The sequence below is a fragment of the Apteryx rowi genome, unplaced genomic scaffold (assembly GCF_003343035.1).
Source record: "Apteryx rowi isolate R43461 unplaced genomic scaffold, aptRow1 scaffold_278, whole genome shotgun sequence".
Classification (NCBI taxonomy): Eukaryota; Metazoa; Chordata; class Aves; order Apterygiformes; family Apterygidae; genus Apteryx; species Apteryx rowi.
Genome location: NW_020449174.1, coordinates 635664 through 660098, shown reverse-complemented (window position 1 = coordinate 660098; position 24435 = coordinate 635664). Strand labels below are relative to the sequence as shown.

The window sequence follows — 24435 nt, the reverse complement described above, 5'->3', positions numbered from 1 at the left end:
TGAGGAATGAGCTACCCATGGAATCCAACTGGCACCTATCCCATCACTATCCACTTTCCAGTTTTAATGAGGGAGGTTTGAAGTGAAAATTAATTGGCTTTAAAGCTGCCAAATCTGATCAGTAAAGCTCAACTGGTAACTACGTTTCCTTTAAGCTTCCCCTCCTGTTGTTTAAGCTGCAGTGCCTTAGTAAATTAAAAAGAATGTCTAAGATCACAGATCAGTAACAGAATATAAATGGACTTTAAAAAATTGCAAAAACATCTGAGACCAAAGTTCTGACGTTCTTGAGGTCAAGGGGATTTTTGACAGTGAGTCTCTTGCATTGCTGACCTTGCTGTGAGTGCCTTCACAGTCCTGAAAGTGCAAGTGATGAAAAACTAACATTCAGTTCCTCTCATTGCCCGTGCATTGTCTAAAGCACAATGTTTAGCAAGGGGAATCATGTGTGTTACAAGCTAGAAATTAGATAGCTTGAGTTAGTATGATGTTGGGTGGAAAAAAAGACCTGAGATACRTTAACTGCAGGATAGCAATAAGACATAAAAGGATAATTATTATTCTTTACAGTTAGGTCATAGCTGAAGAGTGGGTCTGCTTTAAGGTCACTATACCTTATTAAAAACAAACTAGACACAGTCCACACTGGGAAACATGAATAGTAAGAGACTAAGAATATACGATTGATGAGGAACAACTGAAGCAGTTGAGTTTGTCTAATTTAGAAAAAAAGCAAGTCATGGGAAGACATGATAACAGATGAGATATAAAAAGGACAGTAGTCAGGTGTTCATTGTCTTGTGGAAAGAACAAGAAGAAATCAGCTTAATTTGCAGCAGAAGACTTAGGGTGAATAGGAAGTAAAGCTGTCCCATTCTAAGGACACTGGGATGGGTTACCTAGGGTATTGCATATGCCAGCTTGCTCTCTGTCAAGGGATAGGGCAGCTTTTAAGAGTTGCTTAGTAAAATGAAACAAAGATAGCCATCACAGTGTGGGTGCGAAATGGTAGCAGCTTCTCTGCATCCTGAAGGAACGGGAATAGCTCCATCTTACTTTGAATCAGCAGGGCATAGCTGGTCACTGGTCCTCCCCTATCTGATTTCATGGTCTAATTTGGTGTGACAACCAATATTCCTAAATTCTTGAGATTCTTGGAGGTGCAAAATGGTTGCTTAGATTTTGAAACAAAACAAAACAAAGCAAAAGTATTTCTGACAAGTGAAAACGCTGACATAAGGTGACAACAATTTTTAAAAGAAAATTTCCTTGAAGCCCTGGCTACCTCAGTACACAGGTACATCTACTCCCCCTTCTTCCAACTCCTCCAGCTATAACTGGCAAATAGTGATAAGACACTTTTTCCACCAGTGGAAATGTATGCTTTAACTGACTTGGTGCTTCAGCTGCTAAATCTCTAAGCATGAAATGATACAGCAATTTCTTGGGTAACTTTTAAAAAACACCTTGAAGATTAAAAGGTTTAAGAAATGCTCACTATTAATAATCTGCTATCAAGATCTGAATACATTTGTGTAGAAATGCTTGGCTTCCTGCAAGTGGGGAAAATTATTATGAACATTACAAATTATTTAATATTGAGTACGATACAACTATTATGCCCCATACAAGACTCTTCAGTAAAGGCTTGTCTGGYAGACCAGAAACACCCGGGGTGTTAACGATGTGTCATGTTGCTCACCTGGGCCAGCTGCGTGAGGCTCTAAGGGCTGCTGAGCCGCCCCTGGAAGGTTTCCACTGTGCCCCCCTGGCTGGGAGCGCTGGCTGCTGGGCTGGCGCTGTGCTGTGCTGTGCTGTGCTGTGCTGTGCTGTGCTGTGCTGGCTGCTTCGCCCTGCCTTGCTTGGGCAGACCTTCCTGGCTTTTATTCTGAAACGATGGTGTCAGTCTGCTCTCGCCAATGGCTCCATCGGTGCTCGCTGCACACTACCATCCTAGCACCAGTACCTTTCCCAGGCCATCTTGGATCCGATGCCTTCTTCTGAGCGGAACATGTTTTCCAAAATCCTCTTGTCTGCCATCGGCCTCCTGCTTGCTAATTTGCAGCATTTCCTCTGCTCTTTGATGCAATTAATCCCAGGTAAAATGAATAAACAAAGAAATCCTTTTATTTCATCATCCTGGAAAGGGGTTTTCTGCTCCCTTGCTGTTAAGAACTGCTGCTGGCACAGGTCGGTAGAGCAATTTTATTTCTAATAATCAGAAAACAGGAACTAAACAATTCAAAGGTGTTTGTTAGAAGTCAGAAATTCTGTTATATATTAAAAAAAATAAATAGGAGAGACAAGTGCATTGCCCAGATTCCCTCAGATTATGAGCAGATATTGATGATTTAGTGCTGGAAAATCAGTAGGCAGCAGACTGTCTGTGCAGGGAGCCGGCTGTGAGAGGGCTGTGAAAGGGAGAGGACTGTTTGGAGCAGCGACATCACTGGAGCTTTGATCTGAACGTACAAGTGGAAAACTACTGCAGGGGATTTCTGCATCCTTGTAGGGCTCAGCAATTTACACCATTATTGCACAATTTGATCTGCTGCTTTTTTCTAGCATCGTGAGATCTCTTATCATGAAACAGGGAAGCAATAAAGATCGGGACTTAATTCACCAGAATCTCTGTCAGTCTCTTCCCCCAGCTCCCAGAATCAAAGGATCCAAAGCAGCATCAAAAGATCTGAAAGGTTCTGAAACCTGCCTTCTTGTGCTGTCAGTGCATATCCATGGATACAAATTTAAGGAAAGTCTGGAAGGTTGTTTTTTAACCACATCTGTTCCTAAAATGGTGTGAGGCATGACAGAGTATGTGTCACCACACAGTGCTGTGAGATGCAAGGCAGAAAATTTAGAGGTAGAGTTATTTAATACAAACTAAATGACAAATATTATGTCTAGCTTTTGGAATGTTAGATAAAACAACCTATTAGTATTTCAGGGTGTGATAAAGTACTTTGGTGCTGGGGAAAAAAGCCCTATGTGTGTAAGTGTATGATATTCTGGTCTGCTAGCAGACGGCAAAAACTACTGCCATTTAAGCTGGGGTTCTCTACTAAATTGTCTTGCACCTTTTTCATTTTGCTTCAATTGCCTTTGAAGCTGAACTGCATAGGAATGTGGATAGCTGTGTTTCTTGTCTTGATTATCTGATTGATATAAAAAGCCTAAAATTTTGTGCCTCATTCTTTATATCATGATGAAAATTACAGATCTGCCCTGACTTCTACTGAGGTCTTGTTGAAAAAGCTTGTTGATTTAGAATTTTCTCAATTGAACTAAAAGGTGGGAGTGATGAATCACAAATATGAGACACCCCCCTCCCCCACCCCAATATTTGTTTGGGCAATTGAGTGAAACAGTGATAATAAAATCAAAGTGAATAAAAAAATCTACTCATCTGATGTCTTTTCTGACATCAGCTGAATTTTGATAGCTCACCAGTTATTCAGTGTGTTTCTAAAATAAGTATTTCAAGGACTTGATTGTGTGAATCAATATTTAACGAAGAATTCATTACACTCTTCATGTCATCAAAAATACCCAAGTGCAGAATATATTTCTAGAGGTGTCTTTGGGGAATCAACTGATATTTCATATTCAAGAATATGTACAGCTCACTTTTATAAGAGAGAAAAGCCACCGACCCCATCTCCCTTTGACACGCCTTTCTCTCCTCCTCTTCTCCATTCCTCTTCCCTATGTTCTGCTGTTCCTTTCATGTTCTTTTCTGTCCCTCTGCCCTTTAGCAAGGAAGCGGGTCACTGAGTCACTGACAATGGGAAACCAACAAGCTAGATGGACTAAGGAGCCAAGTACGGAGGCTTCCCTGCAGACACAGGGCAGGTGCAACAGCTTCTGTTCAGAAGTCAGTGTGGGACACTCAGGTGAGCTGAGGGATCCAGTCCTGGTGAAGGCTGGGGGAGCAGCAAGTTTTAGGTAACATGGAAATTGTAGTCCAGAGATGAGGTCTCAGGACATGTCAGGTCTCCAAGATGGCAGGCTGTAAACTCGTGCTGATTTTAAGGCATGATGCTCAAGCCAATATAGTAAGCCCCACTGAGACTGCAGCGGCTCTGGGTGGCTGCTTGCATAAATTCTTTTACCTTGGAGTGCCGTCAGAGCAATCATATGTCTGTCTCTTAAAGATCACAGAAAAAGCTGTTTCTCAATGCTAGCAGTCAGTATTTCAATTTACATGTAGCTCAACATTAAAAAAAAAGTCTCTTTCCTCTTCTGCAGAGATTGGTGTCGTCTTGGGTAGCTGGATGTTAAGAGGATTTAGAGGTTTAGGTCTACATGTCCATTCACTTCTACATTATATAAATAATGATTCATTAAAAAACATCAGGTTGCCTAAAATCTCTGCAGAGAACCTGTCTGACTTTACATACACATACACTAAGCTTTCTCAAATGCTGTTTTGCTCTGTAGATGATCACTGAGAAAATCCCCAATAGCTATCTAGTTCCTAGATCTGACTAGTCATTTGCAATAATGAGGCAGCTGATATAACACAATTAAAAGATCCAATTTTTTGTGTTGTGGCAAGTTTAGTGAAGGTAGGTTTTTTTTCCCCCTCTCTTTTCCTCTTCTGTTTCTTGTCCTGAATCTCTTCAAAACTAATTCATTAGAGCAAATGTTGCTTGTACAGCATTTTTTTCCCTTTGGCTTTTCAGAGCTACCCTAGAATGGCTTGTCAAGTTTCTGAAAACTTCTGGCTGGTCTGGGTATCATGACCTGACTACGTTTTGACTGAGTTGCTGTTAGGATGTTCAGCCTGTCAGTACTTCTTAGCAGGAAAGATACTACATTATAGTGGTATGCTGGTATGACTTGTTTCTCTTTCTCTGGCCTGATAGAACAACAGGGTAATAACTTATATATTCTTGTTGTATATAGCCTGCTCTTGGTCTCTTTCTAGAAAATGCCTTGAAACCTTTTGAACAGTTGTGGCTATCCAAGTTCAAGACAGATGAATTCTAACTAAATCAGATTTCAACAAGGATTATTAAGGTGATCAGGGGAATGGAAAGCCAATCATAGGTGAAGGGAGACTAAAAGCTTGGTTTGTCTTGCTTAGGAAGAGATATGATTGCCGACTATAAATACAGCATGGGGTAAACACAAGTGAGGGAGAACTACACAAGCCAAAGAACAGTGCTGACACCAGAACAGGGTGATGAACTCTCTTGTAAACCAATTCCTTCTGCAAATTAGAAGGATTTTTCTATTCATCTGAGCAATGTGTTCTGAAACAGTCATCCAAAGAAGGGAGAAGTTCCAGGAAGCCTAGCAACTTTTAAGATCACATTCATACATATGGCTTTCTGGGACAGGAAGTAACTAGAGTAGATGACTCAGGAGGTCTTTTCCAGTTCTGTGTTCAGGCTCTTCTGTGAAGTATTTCTCCAAATTCCCATTTGTAGTTATGCTGTTCTTAGTGAAGTTTTTTTCTGTAGTGCCATCTTGGTCATGCCATCCTTGTTTCCACTTGGAGGCAAAAATGTCTCCTTAGGGACATGCCTCTCATTTTTCTGTGTATTTTACACCTTTACAAGCTTTATCTTGGCCTACTAAGGCAGCATTTCTCCAAATGCTGGTGGCAATCACTAAACCTGCCAGGTGTCAGTTGATGTGAAAAGCCTCTACTTCTTTATGTCTAAGGAACTATTATGGGGCGCTAATGTCAGGGTCAGATTGAGTGATTCATATGGGATTTAATTAGAACTTAATTGAATTCTAAGAGGGAGAGGATGTTGGTAGTTGCAGGTTAATTGCTTTAGCCCTGCAGCCTGAATTCTTCATCTAGCTGATTTACCATATTAGAGATGTAAGAAGGATTTGAGGATTGGCAAGCTGGAGAACAACTATAAAGGGATATTGCAATTTACCTTCCTGTGTGCCCAGAACTCATTCTGCCTATGGCTGATCTAAAGAAGCAAGCTAAGAAAAATGCTGTGTGCCAACATAATTATTTCTAAAATACTCTCTTGTTCTGGAATAACAAATTTTCTCTGTAAACCTGAATATGTGGTTTCAGAGGCTCACGGACAAATTGTGCAGCAGTTTCACTTAATCACCTGGATTAAAGAAGGTAGGCTAGAGGAAGTGTCTGCAGTGGTGAAAGTGACTGGTCTAGCCAGAACAAATTGCTACATCAAAAAAACGGAAGGAAGTTCAATATTAATCTGAAATTTCTATAGTGTATGGTCTTGTCTATACTAGGACTGGTTTAGGAATGGATTTCTATATGCCAAGCTGTTCTTGTTTATTGGTGTTTCACTTACAGCTGCATCTTAGTCAGCTCCAGTTTAGTTCAGGGCTGAACGGTCTTATGATAAGGATGCAGCAATGTAGCAGAGCAACTCCTCTGACCTGTGACATGGAGCCTTCGTAGATGAGGAGGTGCTAGTGTTGGGAGGGAAGGTGACAGCCCCTGTAGGTAAACCCACCTTTGCAGCTAAACAGATTGCTGAAACAATCCCTGTGTTGACAAGGCTTTGCAAGCCAGGCTACTGGAGCCAATAACCAACTGTGTGCTGTTAGCACACAGTGTTCCCTTCACTTCATGCTTCCGTGAGGCTTGTGTCCTATAACTTGACTAATAAGGGGGATACTGCAGCCAACTTTTGACCAAGGGGCTCCATCAGAAATTGTTTTCTTCTATAGTTTATATATTTACTAGGTCAATGCATTAAACGTGTTCTGTCCTGTCCTTAAAGTGCATATCAGCTCAGTTTGATTTGTATTTTTTTTCTTCTCCCTTGCAAGGGGAAGAGCCAGCAACTGTCTTTTCGAGCTTCTGAAATCAGATTGTACTGGCGAGTTTGAGAACTGCCCTGTGCACCTCACAATAGTCTGTGCACTTCCACTTTACTGCATTTCAAGTGCTGCCAACTAAGCAGAGCTCTCCACATGCAGTGTAGGTAGAAAATGTGACAACTCAGATGCTCCCAAGGCTTTGAGTTCTTTAATATTGTATTTATAACACATGCTGTGCAACAAGTTACAGTTGGCCTGGATCTGCAGATGTGCACCTGGGACTCCTCTGGGATGTTCTTTAGTGAATCCCCTCACCTTTTTCTGGAAGATACTTTGCACTATGGACAGGGAAACTGGTTGTTTGGCTCAGCAGAAGATTTTGTATGGTTTTGGTAAAAACAGCATAATGCTTTGAAGAAACCTAATGCCACAGTCTATCTCTGCCCCTACACTCCGATGCTGGGAGATCATGAATTTTAGCCAACCGTTTTAAAAGGGATATCAGCACTATGAAATTTCTTCACTGTAAAAGGATTAGCATTAAAAAAAAAAAAATCACCCATCAGGTTTAGCTGCAAACAATGCTGGTTCTTACTGTATGCAACCTTATAGCACAGGTTTTTCAACACTGTTCCAGAAACCCCTGGTGAAACCCAGCTTGGATTAAGTCTTAGCCACAGGTGGCTAAAGCAGCACTGACAATGATTTGACCTGGATATTGCTTCTTGTGAAATTGTATGTTGCTGCATTGATGATTTCCATCCACAAGCAGCAGTGAGCAGTCTGTCTAATATAGACCTAATTCACAGATGTTAATGCCAGAGAAAACAGCTGTGATTTAAACTGGCACAGCAAAGGCTAGAGGCCATACACAGCAATTCTTGCATCCATTCTGATGGCACAGAGTTGAAATGAACCATACCTTTAATTGCCGTGCTCCAAAGTCCCAAAACAATGGACATGGCCTTGKCCTTGTCCTGTGGTCAGCTTGTTTGATGTTGCACCATCCTTGCTTTACTCTGTAAGCTTTACTGCATAAGCTTTTGCAATCAAGGACTTCATGCAACAATTTTCTTATTCTGCGAATATAGAAAAGGGAGTAAATCTGGGTCTATGGCGGAATCAATGATGAGGATGGCTATAAAGATTAAAGACTGGACACTAGTGACTGGACAGTAGAAACACCTAAGTAAAATCTTACTGCAGCAAAGGTAAGAAGATCAACAGCATATCCTGTTTAAGCATCACGTCTTTTGGTATGTTCCTGTTTTTTTTTCTGCTCTCTGCTTTAGATCTGGAAACTCCTTGGGTAGTGGTTGTTTAGATTACAAGTCCTGGGAAATGTCCCAATATGCATAGTTTCTTCTGTCTCTAACATATCCATAACTGTGACACCAAGGTGGAGTTAGAAGGTATTCCAGAATGTAGCTCTTCCTGTCTGAGGGGTGCCTAGCTCTGCCTTGCTTTTGGCAGTGTTGTGGCATGGAGGCAACACGCACTGCATTACAAGGTGCTTAATTGCATCTTCCTGATGCTGGCTTTGCTCTGTAACACTCAGACTAGCTTCTCTGCCTCTTTCCTTAGAGGACCACTTGTCAGGAGTCACTGGGAGATTATTTTAGGGCTCCTCCTCAGCATTACTGTGCATCATCCCTGTTTGCAACAGATTATTCTGTAACCTTACAGGTTCTCATAACAAAGATCCACATCTTACTTCATGTCAATTACTTATTGAAATAAATTCTAACTGTAGGCTTCCTTTAATTAAAAGAAAAGTTCCCTTCTTTCCTATCATCATATCTCTTATAACCTCCTTTGGTCTGCAGAACAGGTGTCTCTAACGGATTAGCTACAGTAGCGTTAAATCCACTGGATTTTGAGCTGTGGACATGAGGGGTATTACGGGAACACAGCTTTAGTGTGAATATCCACTACAGTTTGGCTGCTTGCAGAATACTGAATGCTCATCTCAGACATCCAAACTTGAGCTCTAGCAATTGTCTGTTCATTCCAGTGAAAATTTTATTTACCTGCTTTTTGCTCTCATTGCTTTCTTTGCAGATCTAAAGAATTTCCTGTCCAGACCAGCAAAGGAGGAAATCACTTTCCACAGCCACAGAGGTTTGCAATGCATCTCGCCCTTAATACAGACGGTAGAAGAGACTCCTCAGCCCATCCCAACAAAAATCAAAGGACATATTCCCAAATGGATTAATGGCAATCTTCTGAGGAATGGGCCTGGGAAGTTTGAGTTTGGTGAGGAGAAGTAAGTCCAGGTTTGAGTCTGTCAAATATTTCTGGCCTGAGCACTGGCTAAATCTGAAGGGGATCCTCCAAAATGTCTCACTGCTGTTTGGAACATCTTGTAGCTGCTTTTTAGATCAGGCGAGGAGGAAATGCTTAATGTTATCATTCCTTTAAGAACAGCTGCTCCCTCATCTAGAAACTCTGTGGGCTCTCTGTAAACAGGAGTGTGGTTAACTGTTAAGGTTGGAGAATCTGAGTCACAGAGAGGCTGTAACCTTCTCAGAATCATATAGCGAGGTATCAGAGCTCGGGATTAGAACGTAGATATTCCTAGTCCTGTGTCTTTAATGAAAGTCCATTCCTCAAGCACTCTGAAATGCGGGGCAGGATTTGTAAAATTGATTTAAAAATTAAAGTTGTTTTTAAAGCAAAATCAACTTTAAATCAAATCCATCTTATTTTTAAAATAATGTAATTAGTATTTTAAGAAGGCAGCCACTGCCTCTGGCTTGGGATCTGCCATCCTAGCAAACTGACAAAGCTAGCTCTTCGCGCAAAGCTGATGGTAGCAACTAGCCGAAGGTGGTCATTTTAACATATTTCCAGAGATAGAATTTAAGATTTTTCTTAAAGTCTTAGAAAAACTTTTCTCCTTTGGGGGAGAATGGCATCCTTCAAATAGCTGAGAGCTCATGGTTCTGTCTTGTGCAGTTGGGCTTGCAGTAATAACTTCTATTCTTTTCGTGCAGTAAAGCACAATTTCTATTCCTTGTGAAGAAATCTGTGGAATGATTAGTTTACCAGTGTGATTACCATCCTCCAAAGCTCATGCACAGCATTTTCAGAAGTCCTTAAGTTCCACTTCCAAAATAATACAGGGAGCCCAGTTCTCCCTGAAAGTCAGTGCCTAATCTCAGGCCCCATGCTTGCAAATGTAGAGGCACTTGACTTGTTTCACTCAATCCACCCACTTTTTCAGACTCATTACAAGGCTATGTATGTTAGTGTTCAGGGGACCTGTGAGTTAGTTTGTCACAAACAACAACGAACMCCAAGGCAAGAGGGAGCAGTGCTGCAGGACATAATGCCGTGCCCAGCTCTTGTTCTTTTATTTTTCTCTGCTTGCAGATTTAACCATTGGTTTGATGGCATGGCCCTGTTGCATCAGTTCCAGTTGGAGAACGGCACAGTGACTTACCGGAGCAAGTTTCTGCAGAGCAGTTCCTACTTGGCCAACAGCCAGAACAACCGCATTGTGGCTTCAGAATTTGGGACGCTAGCAATGCCAGACCCATGCAAGAGTGTCTTTGGGCGCTTCATGTCACGCTTTGAGATACCACGTAAGAGGGTTTCTAAGGAATAAGAAATGTTCTGCAATTTTCTTGGGGAACTTGTGGTTAGGTCTGAGGGAAGCTGTGGGAAAGTCTTGTAGGTCTACTCTGAGCCCATATTTTTCCTTAGAAGATCATCCCTTGGAACAACAACAATAAAAAACACCATCCAGTTGGTGTCAAAATCAGCTGGGAGAGGCATATTCAGCGTAAGGTGTTAGTACCACTTAATGTTTTCACTCCAAATCAGACATGTGGTTCCTGCCTTGGAAAAAATCTCTTTGTGTATGGGGATGACTTGCAGACTGCTAGGTACTCTCAGTGCCAGAGGAAGCCTAGGAGTCCTTGATGTCCATATCCACTTGATACTTATCCCTCTGAAAACCCTGATGCAAATATGTGGTTTGCAGCCACATTCAGCTCACTTGATTTCACAGTTGGTTGTAAACCTCCAACAGAAATCTTTCCCCAGAGAACATCCTGTACAGTCCTGGTAATGAGCATTACAGTCTGTTGTTCTCCCTGAGACAGCCTTGCCCTTAAAACACCTTGCCTTTCTAAGCTTGTAGGGTAAGTGGGCTAATCCTTCCCTTCCTGTACTAAGGTGCAGGAGGTAGTATGAGTAGGGTGAGAGGGTATTGCACAGGAATGGAAGTATCATTACCTGTAGGATGCTGCGTACATCAGGTAAGAAATGGGCTCAATTTCAAGCAAAGTACCTTCCACTAAAAACAGAACAGACCTAAAATGTAGGACCATGTATGCCTTTCCAGAATGCATAAAAGGGAACAGCTCGGTCATTGTTGTGTGGATGAGTGGTGGATGTTGGGTTTTGACTTAACTGGCCATTCTGACAAAACCTTAGCATCCACATTAAATAGCCATTGAAATACTTAAAACTAGACTACCTTTTAGAATGCGTAATTAAATCTGCACCAGTTTATTCCAAGCTCCCTTATTTGAGGGTATCATTGTAAATAAATGAATGTGAGTTAGTCCACACCTTGGATAGCCTTTGAGGATGCCTTGGTTCTGGGAGCAGAGCTAGGATTTGGCACCCAGGAAACACTGCAACTGAAGTGATCTGGAACAATCAATGACTTCAAACTGCAGCTGAGTCTAGCCTAGTCATGCTTCAACAACTTGGTGCAACCAGTTACAGAGAGATCACCTCTCTGGGGTAGAAAAGCCTTCCATCACTGAAGAAGTACAGTTAAGAAGTCAAKTCACAAAACTTGCAGGTTGTAGCTTTGCACTTCCGTTTTGTTGTTTAATCAGTGCTTGTATGTCCCTTAAATTATTTTGCCCTACCACAAGGCCATGTTATTATCAGTGACCTGCCTCATGAACTACCTCAGAGCCCTTGCTCTTTTGTTCTTACTGTTTAGTACTGGCATCTTTGTCTGACCTTTTGGTGAAAGATACTTCAACTTTATCCAGCAATTGTTTCCCTTAGTTCAAGGTTCCAGCTGCTGTAATCATTTCCTTTAGTACCAGGAAGCCATATGACACCAATAGCTTACTGGTACCTAGCACTGGGCTCAAAGATGTGCAGCAAGAACATGTCCTTTTGCTTTTATCCTCGACTCACCTGTGCAGAGTTTCCTGAGTGCCTTTGTAGATTAGTGAGATTTTTAATCTATCACAGAGGGATTAGTGTCATTGCAAAGGGGTTTATTTGTTTAAACGTGTCTAATTTGCTGTTATGTGACCTGAGCTTAAACAAAACTGCGTGCAACTCTCGTATTTTGTTTCAGAGCCAAGTGACAATGCCAGTGTGAACTACGTTATGTATAAAGGAGACTACTATGTCAGCAGTGAGACTGTCTTCATGCACAAAGTCGACCCAGAAACACTTGAAACGAAGGAGAAGGTGGGGGCGGGTGGCATAAGGGGGTGAGCTTATGGTACAGGAGAATCACTCCCTGCTGTTGCTGAGGCCCTCTTAGCAACTTCTGAGGAGAGGGGGAACACAGGTTCTGGAATGAATGATCAGTGCAGCTCTGAGTGCAGCTCTTTGGTGTGCTTGAGTCCCTGAAAAATCTACTTAGCAATAAGGCAGCTCTGGTGAATGAAGATGCAGTCACTGCCTGTTGTAGCGGGCAAGGAGACAGACAGATGTACTCAATTTCGGTAAAGCTGGCATGCTTCCAACGCACTTGCTACTTGTCTGGACTTGCCTGCAGCTGCCCGTGTGTGAAGAGTAAGTGCGTACAGGAAGAAGTTACTAACATCACTGACTTTTAGATCTGTATTCCTGCCCTGTCTCTTTCCTCCTCTCTGCTCCTTTCATTTCCTTCATAGATTTTCAGCTCTMAACACCCCAGACTGGCCCTTCTTCAAAGTCTTGACTAAAACCTTTTTGTTGCAGATGGGCGGTGAAGTCAGTGTGCAACTCTAGCTGCCGCTTTTTTTCCCCTGTTCTCCTGCTAACAAATGAACAGGTCAGAGCTGAAGTCTTCCCAGATGCTCTGTGCATAGCCTCATTCAAGGGAGGCTGTGTTTTGGGGAAAGAGTATGACTTGTGAAACGGCAACACAAGCTATTCTTCCTTACCACTCCCCCCCCAAGTACACCCTTGGAAGGGATCTAGGTATTTGCTGGGTGGGACCACTGTGAGAAGAGCTACAGAGGGATTCTGGCATTCCTGATTTGGCAATAAACTGCCACCCCTGTATGTTATGATGGACTGTAATACCACAAAGCAGCAAGCTCGCTGCACCCTCGGCTCTCGAGGGAGGTATTCCAGCAGTCCCCACCTCTCTACAGGATCACTTGTGAGTCATGATGAAACTCTGTTTGAGACATAGCATACTACTTGCATATTGAAATGGAGAATTTGATTTGCTACTTTATTTGCTTTGTAACTCAGTGATGCTTTGTAAATTCAGCAATGAAATGATGCATGGGCATTTTTAGTTTCAGGATTTAGCTCTGCTGAGCCATCTGGTCATTAAAAAAAGAAAAATCCCCTTAAGCTGCTTTTTAGATGTTGACCAACATTTTTTGGCTAAATGAAGAAATAGGAGGGATGATTTCACATTTAAACTCTCCAACTTGAGATGCATTAGAAGGACATAGTTTTCTGAGTTTAGGGTGGCTTGGCATTCTTTGAAAAACAGGGCCTTCTAAAAGGTCTTAAGTTGGATGCTCAAAAGCCATTTTTTGAAACTCTTGGAAAGAGAAGCATATTTTTCATGCTTTAATGCTTCAATGTGTGGATTGATCTTTCAACTTTTTCCTTCAGAATTTCTTCCCAGCAAATCCCTTCCACTGTCTGAACCTGAATCACAACCCAATCCAAGACTTGGAAGTACATGTTAAGGGGACTCACAATTGGACCTTTGCACTAACTGTTGCTCCTAGATGTAGGCAGTGAAGCTAGACTGTTCTCTGTCTTTGGAAATTTGTGAGGAGAGTGAGCACAAACTGTCAATTAGCTACCTCTGCCTTTAAAAAAAACTTGGTGTCTGTGCATGTCTGTGCATGTCTGTGCATGTCTGTGCATGTCTGTGCTTACCACATGGGGTCCTAGCTAAATTGCTCCTATGGACAACATTGCCACAGTGTCAGCACTCCCTGTCATTGGTCATGTTCACGTCTCCCAGAGAAGTGTTGGTGCTTTTAGTCCCATTTTGATAGTATGATGGATGCACAGAGATGCAGAGTTACTATTCAGGGTGCTTCAGGCAAACATAGACTTAAATTCAGATCCCATATTACAGCCATAATCATTAGGCTATTCCTCCTCAGGCTTTCAAGTAACCAACATTTAGAAAGATGGTAGCTTGCTAGAGAGGAAGAGGGAACTTCTGTACGACTGAAAATCTTTGTAATTTGCAGGTAGACTGGAGCAAATTTGTTGCAGTGAATGGGGCCACTGCTCATCCTCATTATGAGTCTGATGGGACAGCATACAACATGGGCAATTCCTAYGGGAAACACGGTAAGATTGGGCATGGCTAGGCCTGGCCTGCGGGCTGACTGGACAGGCTACTTGATGCTGCTTCAAGGTGCAGTTTTTGGAGGAATTCCAGTGTCTCAAGGGACCTTGAAATTGCTGTTTCTCCAAGTCTAAACAATGGCAAAACAGGTTAGTTCTTATGTCAGGGTATCAGTCTGCCCTGTAAAAATGGCTTCTCTCAGCAATTGGTTCAGGTGCTTCTGATTTCCTCTGCATCTGGATTATCTCATACCTCAAACTTCTGAGTAATTTGGCCTGTGAAGGGTCAGTGGGTTCCCTCCCTTACCCTCCCAAGCTTTAACAGAAAAGACGAGAATGATTTCTAAAGAAGCCCTATCCAGCACTTCCCCAAACTATGCAGATTACCTCTAGCTCAGACCTAGTTATATCTACATGATTGCTGAGAACTACTGTTCACTGTCTGTTAGATGAAAAGGCTCTCTTCTGGGTGCCTGAGGCCTGTGAAAACAGCCAGTCCCCTTTGTTATTGTACCTCAAGCTGGTTCTAATTCACTGAACAGTCGCCCAGTTTTAATCTTTTTTTTTTTTTTTTATTCTTGCTGTTTTCATTTCCTTTTGGCTTTAGCAACATTTAGCTTTACAGCACATACCCTTTTCAGCTGGAGACACTACACTATAGACTATTGTTCAAACATGCCATTCATCCCTGCCCATATGCTCAGGTTTAGTGGAAGAGTATCAGTCTTCACCAGGCTCAAAATTCTCATTTCCTTTGATACACAAGCTATGAATTTGGTTTTCTTCCTGGTCTTGTTGTTATAGGATACTCTAAATTTACATAATGAATGCACTGCAGACAGTAAAATTAGATGGCAGTCTACCAGACTGAGAAGACCCCTCTACTTCATGTCATTTTTTGCCAGGTCATCCTCTGTGGATTGTTTTAATGACTTGATAACCAGCTTTTTGTTTTCTGYTCAGTTTAGTCATGACTGTGGTTTCTAGTTTGCTAGGGAAACGGAAAGAAACAGAGGCTGACTTTATTTTCATGAATGTTGACAGCCTCACAACTCAGTAGTAATGAACACATTTTCTTCTTTCCAGGGTCTAGGTATAATATCATTCAGATCCCTCCACAAAAGTCAAACTGCAGTGATGTGTTAGAGGGAGCCAAAGTGCTGTGCTCCATTGCTCCAGTGGATAAGATGAAACCCTCCTACTATCACAGCTTTGGTAAGAACGTCTCATGCTCTGTGGATTTAGCCTACTCTGAGGCAGAAAGGGCTGTTCACTGCCCTCTCTCCCCAGGCTTTTTCACTGGTGTGTTTGCCTAATACTCTGATACCTCCTTCCCTGCCTTTTCAGGAATGAGCAAAAACTACATCATCTTCATTGAGCAACCCATTAAGTTGAATCTGTTGCAGATTATCACTTCCAAACTCCGTGGGAAGCCCATTTCTGAAGGGATAAGCTGGGAGCCTCAGTACAACACCTACTTCCATGTGGTGAATAAACACACTGGGGAGGTAGGTGGATCTAGGCCTTTCCAGCAGCTGTGCAACTGTAGCTGGAATTTTAGATCCCAAGAGAAGAGTGCTGGGTGGCAGCCATGGATGGCTGTATCAATCAGTCTAGGAGCTACTACAATATAGGCTTTACAGGGATCGGTGTAAGTCTACTACAAATGGGATGACTTCACACGTTTTCTGCTCTATTGTTTAATCTCTTTGCCAGCCCTAAAAGAACAGACAGCAGTAAGCAGTTTGAGGTTCCTGGGATTGCACGCACAGACTGAAATGCAGTTCTCAAGGGCTACTGGCAATAAAAAGGACTGTCATAGCATGGGAATGAAGCTCTAGGGATTGAGTCATGACTGGGTGGGGTCTATTTTGGGCTGCTTTATATTTTGACTTGTCTTTATGTGGTTCTGCCTATTTACTGGTTTAAAGCAGCCTTTCTGAAGGGACCCAAGGATGGAAGACAAATGAAGGAATGAGTGGGGGAATGAAATATGGGTGAGAAAACTCTTTTGAGGTGAGCCTAGGATCTTTTGAAAGGACAAGTCAGCCTCCCTCTTATGTCACTGTAGGTGCTTCCAGGGCAGTGGTATAGTAAGCCCTTTGCTACTTTCCATCAAATCAATGCCTTTGAAGATCATGGCTGTGTGGTCCTTGACCTGTGCTGCCAGGATAGTGGGACAGCACTGGCTACTTACAAACTTCAGAATCTGCGGAGAACTGGGGAAGGCCTAGATCAGGTAAGATCTTTGGTGTTTGTGTTGTCTAGGGTCTGATGGGGCTCCACATCGGCTGAGTTACTTTTCTGAAGCAAGGCTTGGATCAGTATAATATACAGCACTATGGGGGACCACAAGGTAGAGGATGTGGCCTGGGAAAAGGAACTATGACTATGTGAAAAATTAAAATAATTATCTACAGATATGTTGATATTTTTCTCTCCYTTTGCATCTCTTAGCAGATGATCTCTATGGAGAGTTTCCTTGAAACTTTTAAAAACTGGTTTGTCTCACAGATCTCCAGGCAGGCAGACTGTGCTTCTGTTTTAAAATCTCGTTTTTAATGATGCTCATTTTCCATATCCCCATGTAATAAAAGGAAACATTTCTTTCCCCCAAGGAAGTATGCAAAGTAAGTTTTTGCATGACTTCTACAAGGCAAAAGAAATTTTGCTATTTAAAGATATTACTTCATAAAACCAACCTTTACTATGTAAACCACAAAGATACAAACATTCCAGAAAACCCTACGTTGTTTCTCTCATTCACCTCATGTCAGGATATACTCATAAATGACTTGGTACGTCCAACTCTGTCAGAGCACTATTTAAAGCCATGTGAGAGAGATTATTTTACATAAATAATGTGTGGAAAAAATGGGGGTGTCTTCAGTTTCTTCTAGTATGTGTATGCATTTATTGGAAACCCACCATATGGTGGGTGAAGGGCAGACATTGCTACAACATGTTCAGACAAATCTGAACTTCCTCTGTCTATGTTCAGAACTGTCTAAAAGCAAGTCTCTTCTGATCTGAAAGATGTATAGCTGTGTCCCTGCAAGGATTCCCCCCCCCTCCCCCGCAAAGAGGTGGTGAACATGAATTCAAGTACAACATAGCCTTAATAAGGCAATTTGCTTTGCAGACTGGATCTAGCTTTTGTCCAGCCTGTTTTGAGCACGAAAGAGCTATACTTGATCTGTTTGAAGGCATGTTTATGTCAACATTAGGTATGTGCTTCCCACACCCACGGTATTAAACCGACAAGTAGCCTAATCATTACACTGTACACACACATATGAGCGCAAGTCATTTCAGAGCAGAATCTCAAATTTACCCTGCACCAGAAAGCTAAGGCATGTCTGAACCTGATTTGTCTATTTTTCCCCCATTCATGTTTAGTCCTTTTTCCTATTGACTAAATAAGAAAAATATCTGGCAGAGTTCCTCAAGCAGTTTACTGTGGTTACATAAAAAAAAAAAAAAGCTTTAAAAATAGGGTTTCGAGATTAACACACAAGTTTGAAATCAAGTTCAGTGTTGAACTGGTGAGTCACAAGTTGAAGTAACTGAAAAGCTCCAGAACAGAGTCCCCACAACCTATTTTATTTAGACAGTTTAATCTTTGGAAGCATTAAGGTTTTTTCTAAACTGGGTTTCAGTAGAGCTTTAGTGGTGATGGTGGGATTATTTTTTCAAGTAGTGTGCTTTGCTCAGCCTCAGACTGCCAAAGTGGGACTGCCACTGATCAGCAATGGGGCTCTAGTAGATTGGTTTCCAACAGGGGTACCCTCTTTGCTTGGTCAGTGCTACTGAGGTCCCATTTTCTGTAATCTCCCTATTAGCTCATGCTCTTGGTTGGGCAAGAAGGGCCTAAGTCAACAGCCAGTAGGGCACATGTGGACAGGCCATAAAAARGCTCATTAAGTCTGTCCTAACTAAATAAAATGTTGGATCTGGAAGACAACAGAGTGATTTCCAGACCGAACTTGGCAGTGATTACTGTGAAAGTAATGCTGACCCATTTACTGATCGCCTTTTGCATTCTGCTGCAAAGTACTGGGACAAAGGGAGCCCTTAAAGAACTTGGTAAAACATGTAATAGAAAGAAAAAAAGAATGAGAAGTGGGAGGAAGGTCTGAAACTTCAAGGTTGTCCCCAAAAGAGCACTTAGTCAGAGAGGCCACTCCCTTCTTTCTCCATCCCCATAACTTTCTGTCTCTCTAATAGGTTTATAACTCAACACCCCGAGCTTTCCCTCGCCGCTTTGTTCTCCCGCTGAATGTGAATTCAGACACACCTGTGGGGAAGGATCTGAACCCTCTGTCTTACACATCAGCAAGAGCTGTGAAAGATGCAGATGGTAAGGTGTGTATGTTGAAGCCTTACATAATTGCATTTATGGCTCTGGTGAGATTGCTTGTAGCAGTGCCATCCTGTGCTATTATCTCTTCAGACCTTGTCCACCAAGTAAGCAAGGCTTGGTGATTGCTTAGCTGGGAACTAGTGAATTAGTACCAAGCACACCACCTTCCCTTAGATGAGAGAGCAAGGACAAACTGTGAATTACCAAAAATGCCCAAGTGGGTTATTAACCTTTGCAATAACTGGCCAGACTTCAGCTTCTTCATTTGCAAAATCTCCTGTGCTTTCATCTGGGTACAGAACTGTTCTTTGTCTCTGGCTCTGAACAGTCTGATAGTGTGGCTGTGGATGGTATAGAACACGTGCTGTCCCACACATGTTCTAGCCACTATTGGTGGAGTAATCTCAGTGTGTACTTTGTACATCAGTTGCTGATAAATGGTTTTGCTTGCATTTCAGCTTTTCCCATTAGACTGAGCCTTTAAGTTTCCGGAAGTCTGTGATGAGTCAGTTCTCTGGGCGAAAAAGCAAGGGAGACAGAACTGTCCCTTCCAGCTGCCTCAGCGCATAGTCAGGCTGAGCCTCAAACATCTCGTCTCCACAATGGCTGGGCAGAGGGCTAGTGGACTGGTCAGCTCCTCTGTCCAGTGAAAGCTAAACTGACTGTCCTGTAATGCATACTTCCTCTAGGTCTGGTGCACACATGAAAACCTCCACCCGGAGGGCTTTGAAAATGTTGGGGGCTTGGAGTTCCCCCAGATTAACTACACGCAATACAGTGGTAGGAAGTATCGTTTCTTCTATGGATGTGGCTTTCGGCATTTGGTTGGAGATTCCTTGATGAAGGTTGATGTGGAGACAAAGACATTCAAGGTGAGATGAAGTGGGACTATCTTTTTTGAGTACTGGAAGTTATTCCACTGAACTGGCCTCTAAGATCCGTCATCTACTAGGCACTTTGCTCTTTGAGGGGTTTCTTAGGAATGGGTCTAAGATTAGGTCCCTAGCTTCATCTGTCACCTAGTGCCTTGTCAATGTGGCATACTCACTAACCAGGAGAGTACATCACTCCAAGTTCCTGGATAGCTGAGGGAATGGAAAGGGTCTGGATAACGTGTATATATATGTTTTTTCAGGCCAAAGAAGAGTCATCTCTTATCAGCATGATAGCATAGAAAATACCTAGGTAGCACAGGCAGTTGGAGATGAGTTGCCAGGGTATTTACGACTTGGGCAAGAAACAAGGCCCAGGATATTCCTACCTATAAACACGAGCTGGGATTTATGTTGCATCTCCCTTAAATGGGGAGTATTGCTCTCTGAATCTCTAAGTGCTTACTATGCAGAGACTGTCCCGGGGGCAAGGAGGAGTTAGGAATCATCAGAAAGAGACACCCTTCTTTTAAGAGTTCTCATAATGGATACTCATTTCGCAGTAAGACTGCCCTCCATCACAGTGGTTAGTGCCACAGCTGTCTGCAGTAAGAGCAGCAGCAATGCCCTCAGGTGGTGATGGCCACAGATCTCTTCTCTGCTGGCATGGCACCTCTCCCTCCACACTGCCTGGGCACAGCTTGGTCTACCCTAGCATGGTGTAAAGCTGTGCATCCAGGATGATTTTTTTTTTCCCTTTTTGTCTTTCTCTGAGCTTGTAGTTGATACCTGTGCTGGCACAAACTGTTGGATGAAATGAGCAACAGGAGCCCTTTCACTGCCTGTTTGCACAGTGCCTGGCACAATGGCATGCTCTCACAACACTGGCATTGACGTATTACTGAAATCAAACTAATAACTAATCAGGTCAATTATAGGTTTCTTGGGGCACACAGCTTCCCTGCATGCCTGGGTAGCTTTGCAGGGAGGACTCTAATTTGGAACTCTGCCTACTGTAGTAGCCAATCATAAACATCTCCATATGTTACTATGCTTGCTAGATTTGGCAGGAGGATGGATCCTACCCATCAGAGCCTGTGTTCGTGCCAGTGCCTAATGCCACGGCAGAAGACAGCGGGGTCATCTTGTCTGTTGTGGTCTCCCCGACCGAGGTAACATATTCCTACTACTTCATGAAAGCCACATACTATTAGGTATGTTTGCTAAACCACAAAACTGGATGTGAGGGTCTCTGGCATCTAGCATTCTAGCATCATGCTTCCCAAGGTGTGTACCTCTGCAACCGTCAAGCAGAGCCCAGCAAACCTCAAATAGGAGTGTACTTTGGAGCATCAGCATTGCTTGGGTGGCACCTGTGACTAGCAGTGCTCCTTGCTAAATGTCTTGGTCTGTAAGGTCTGGCTGTAGGCATTATAGACTGCTTGTGCATTTGGGCTCCCTTGTGTGGGGCAAATGTAGTGGGTTGGACAGTGGAATGAAGTTCAGCCTGGCCATTCATTCTGGCTGTCTTTTCATCCTACAGAACCGAAGTGCTTTCCTGCTCGTCTTGGATGCAGAGACCTTTAGAGAATTGGGGCGAGCAGAAGTCCCAGTGCAAATGCCTTATGGATTCCACGGCATCTTTGCTTCCCACTGACAGAAAACCCTGCTGACACCTCTAACTTGGGGCCAAGTTAGGCTCAGAAAGAAACTTCTGCTTTCTTTTACCTCCCACCCTTGCATTATGCCCTGGATGAAGGAACTGCTTCTCTGTCATAACCTCTGAGTTACTGTTGCATTCCCAATAATATACTGTAAAGGGTCTGAAACACACTCTGAGGAAGACAGTAGCCCCATCACTCCAACAGCCTGCTGCTTTATTTTGTTGATTATCTTGCTAGGCCAATTAGCAGCAGTTCATGAAGACTGCCATGTGTAAGGTTTGCAAGGGAGAAAATGGAAACTAAGATGACCATTCCTTTCTCCTGGTACCAGTGTGCTCTGAAGGGAAGGGGCCAATCAGTATCTGTGCTTTGGCTGTAGTGTGTAAAGCAGGAGAGAATTAAAAAAAACAACTGGTAGCATCTGGGTCCAATGGAAGGATGCAGTTTCACCCCTACTGCATAAAGATTGCCTTCAGCAAAGATGAGAGGATAGAGGCAAAGGCTTACAGGAGCTGTACTGGTAGTGCTGTTCTTTACACTAACAATGCCCTGAAATAAAACCCTGGAGTTCCTTCCTTTCCTTGCCCTCACTAAACCCATGGCCAACCTCTGTGCCATGCCACAAGAGAAGTCAGCTGCAACCCTTACACATGCTTTATCATGTTACCTGATCTTGTAGACTTGCAAAACATCTCTACCACGCTCCCTCTGAAACAGCGTGGCTGGATACAGCTCTGACAACTAACGTTTCCCACCTTGCTCTTAAGGTAACCAGTTTGAAACACACAGAACTGCACTAGGGTCTTGGTATCCCCTTGCTGTAACTTGTGCAGATCAAACTTGGCACACAACACACTCCCATACGCTTGGTTCTTCATCCAGGCTCCTGCAGCTCCTGGATGGTAGCCTCTGAGTACAGCTGAGGTGGGGGTAGGTAAGATGTTTTGAGGGAAGCCTCTAGCAGTTTCTTTACAGGCTGTGGCTTTAAAGACACTATGAAAGGTGAAGGCTTCCTGGAGAATAGATTCTCCTCCTGGCTTAAGGATGTTTCCCAGGTTTCTCACAATGAAGCACTACAAAATGTTTTGAACCCCTCCCCTGAGCAAAAATGTGAGCCTTGTGCCCTGGGGTTTTGGAGAAAGCACTTGCTTCCTGTGTGCAGATTTGCTCTGTTTTATTTCAGTTCCTGATTTTTCTGGAGGCTGGCCCAGATGCAACAGAACAAGGTCAGAGCTGACTCACTGCTCCCAACCAATGTAGCTTTCTCTCTTTTCTGACCCTGCTTCACCTTCCTTCTGGGTCTTGGGAAAAGACAAGGGGGAGAAATAAGGATTGCACACCAAGACTGCAGAACTGGGAGAAGGCAGAGGGACAGGCTCATGCCAGAGCTGGTCTCACAAAGCCACTAGATGGCAAACATCCCTCGGGATTGGAGCTCCCGCCCTGCTGCCTGGCCTGCTCCACCTGGCAGCCCAGTGTGTGACATGCCCTGTCAGCAAGTGGAGTCTCACTCCCTTGGCCCACCGGGCTTCCCAGACCCCAGCAAGGTCACATCCCCATGGCTGGCAGCTGATGGTGCTAAGGAAATGCTTAATGAAGGCTCTTAGAGTTTTGTCACCATTGCTGCTTTCTTTAAGCCTTTCCTTCTTGGGGAGGTGGTAAGGGGAAAGGCAGCTGTCAGCAGTTCACGTGCAACCCTGTGTTAGCTGTAACCAGCCACAGTACCCAAACCAGGGCTGTCGATCAATGCTGAAGTGAAAGAAAGATGCCTTCCAGTGCAAAGTCTGTTATGTTTATGAAGTTGCACTTCAACAGCGCACAGTCTTAGGCCCTGCCTGCATCATGTGCATTCAGGCTCCGCACCACTGCCTTAAGAGCTGTATTTTCTCTTGTTCTATAATACAGAACTCAGCAGCTCCTGCCCCAAGGCTTGGAGTTTTCCCATTCTGGTGAAGGGGCAGATACACTTCGTTATCCTTGGGGCACCGGGAACACCGTGCAGGCAACATGCAGATGTACTTACCTCCATTCAAATTCTTGCGGCACTGAGGAATCCCAGTCCCACACCCTCTCCCAAAGCCTTCTATAAATCACTACACTTTATGGATTCCTTTGCTTGAACTCCATGAATATTATTACCGGAGTGCACGCCTTCAAGTCTGTCAGCTTTACAGCCATCCCAGAAGTAGAATTAGTTTGCCAGAATAGAAAGGGAATCAACAGGATTGGCAGCCCTTCCTCTGTGACCGGCGCAGGGAGGGGCTGTGGTTACTCTATCTAAACCATTGCAAATCAGGCATATGATAAGGGTGTGGGACATTCTCAGGAGCTGTACAATAGCTCCTCTGGTACCACAGTGCCGGGGAATGGAGAGAGCTCAGCTCTCCTGGGTGGAGTTAGCTGGGTAAGTCTTATCAGTCCTTTCAGGTGAGCGTTGCTGTGTGAACCACTTCTCTTTGGACTGCTGCACAAAACGCTTTATGTGTATATTCAGAGCTTGCCAGCTTCCCTTTGGCAGGCCCACCCCTGCGCATCGGTATGTTTGTAAACACCCATCTTGCRGTTGCTGTTATTTAAAAATCAAGTCTAACTGCCGGCCTGCTAATGTTACCTCTGAGTACCAGGCTGAATGGGAGGATGAAAAACCTTGACACTTTAATGGAAAAACTAGGAGTGTGATGCACAAATTTTGGGACTCAGATTTGGTTCTGAAACACCTCCCCATTCTGCAAGGTAGAAAGCCCTGGGAGCCTGTTCAGATGCAGGTCTTGGGACCGTGGAAAGCCCCTCTGCTCTTTGAGCAGAGGCGTTTTGCTGATGCTGGTTTTTGGTGCATGTTTGAACCCATTTTGAACAAATCTGTGCCTGGGCCTCRAACCCAGCAGCCCAGGTAATGTGAAGAAGCGGGCGCAAGCAACGTCGACGTCGCAGCGTGCCCCAAAGCAGGCGCCGAGCCGGGCCCGGAGCTGGAAGCTCAGCTCGTCGGCACCTCACCCGGGCCGTCCGGCCGAGCCCAGGGGCGCCGGCGGCGCGGGCCGGGGAGGCGCTGCCCGTTCGGTGGCTCCCGCTCTCGGCTGCCCCTTTCCTGCCCGGGAGGCACGCGCCGAGCGCGCCAGCAGCCGCCTCTTACCTCCGCGCCCGTCCCYGGGAGTTTGGCCGCCGCTCCCCAAGAGCTGTGTGTTTTTCTCCGTGTCGCCTGCTGAAACGAGATTGGGCCAAAACGTGTGAGGGAGTAACCGGGGGA

General features: G+C 43.8%; 2 protein-coding genes across 3 annotated transcripts in view; both read left to right on the top strand.

Annotated features, from left to right (window-relative positions):
• Positions 1-77: 77 nt before the first annotated feature.
• Positions 78-22114, top strand: BCO2 (beta-carotene oxygenase 2). Of its 2 annotated transcripts, XM_026068637.1 has the most exons (12): positions 78-135; positions 8833-9037; positions 10147-10358; positions 12107-12222; positions 14193-14295; positions 15379-15507; positions 15640-15800; positions 16364-16531; positions 18520-18657; positions 19345-19527; positions 20589-20699; positions 21071-22114. In XM_026068637.1, the coding sequence occupies exons 3-12, from the start codon at positions 10169-10171 to the stop codon at positions 21182-21184; spliced, it is 1413 nt and encodes a 470-aa protein (XP_025924422.1). In that variant the 5' UTR covers positions 78-135; positions 8833-9037; positions 10147-10168; the 3' UTR covers positions 21185-22114. The 2 variants fall into 2 exon arrangements, with proteins under 2 accessions (XP_025924422.1, XP_025924423.1); XM_026068638.1 differs by lacking the exon at positions 78-135 and having other exon boundaries at positions 8874-8892.
• Positions 22115-23557: 1443 nt separating this feature from the next.
• The window catches only part of PTS (6-pyruvoyltetrahydropterin synthase), a 5241-nt gene continuing 4363 nt past the window's right edge, over positions 23558-24435 (top strand). The window contains exon 1 of the mRNA XM_026068680.1: positions 23558-23595. Coding sequence (XP_025924465.1) covers positions 23558-23595 — 38 coding nt within the window. The remainder of the gene's footprint in view (positions 23596-24435) is intronic.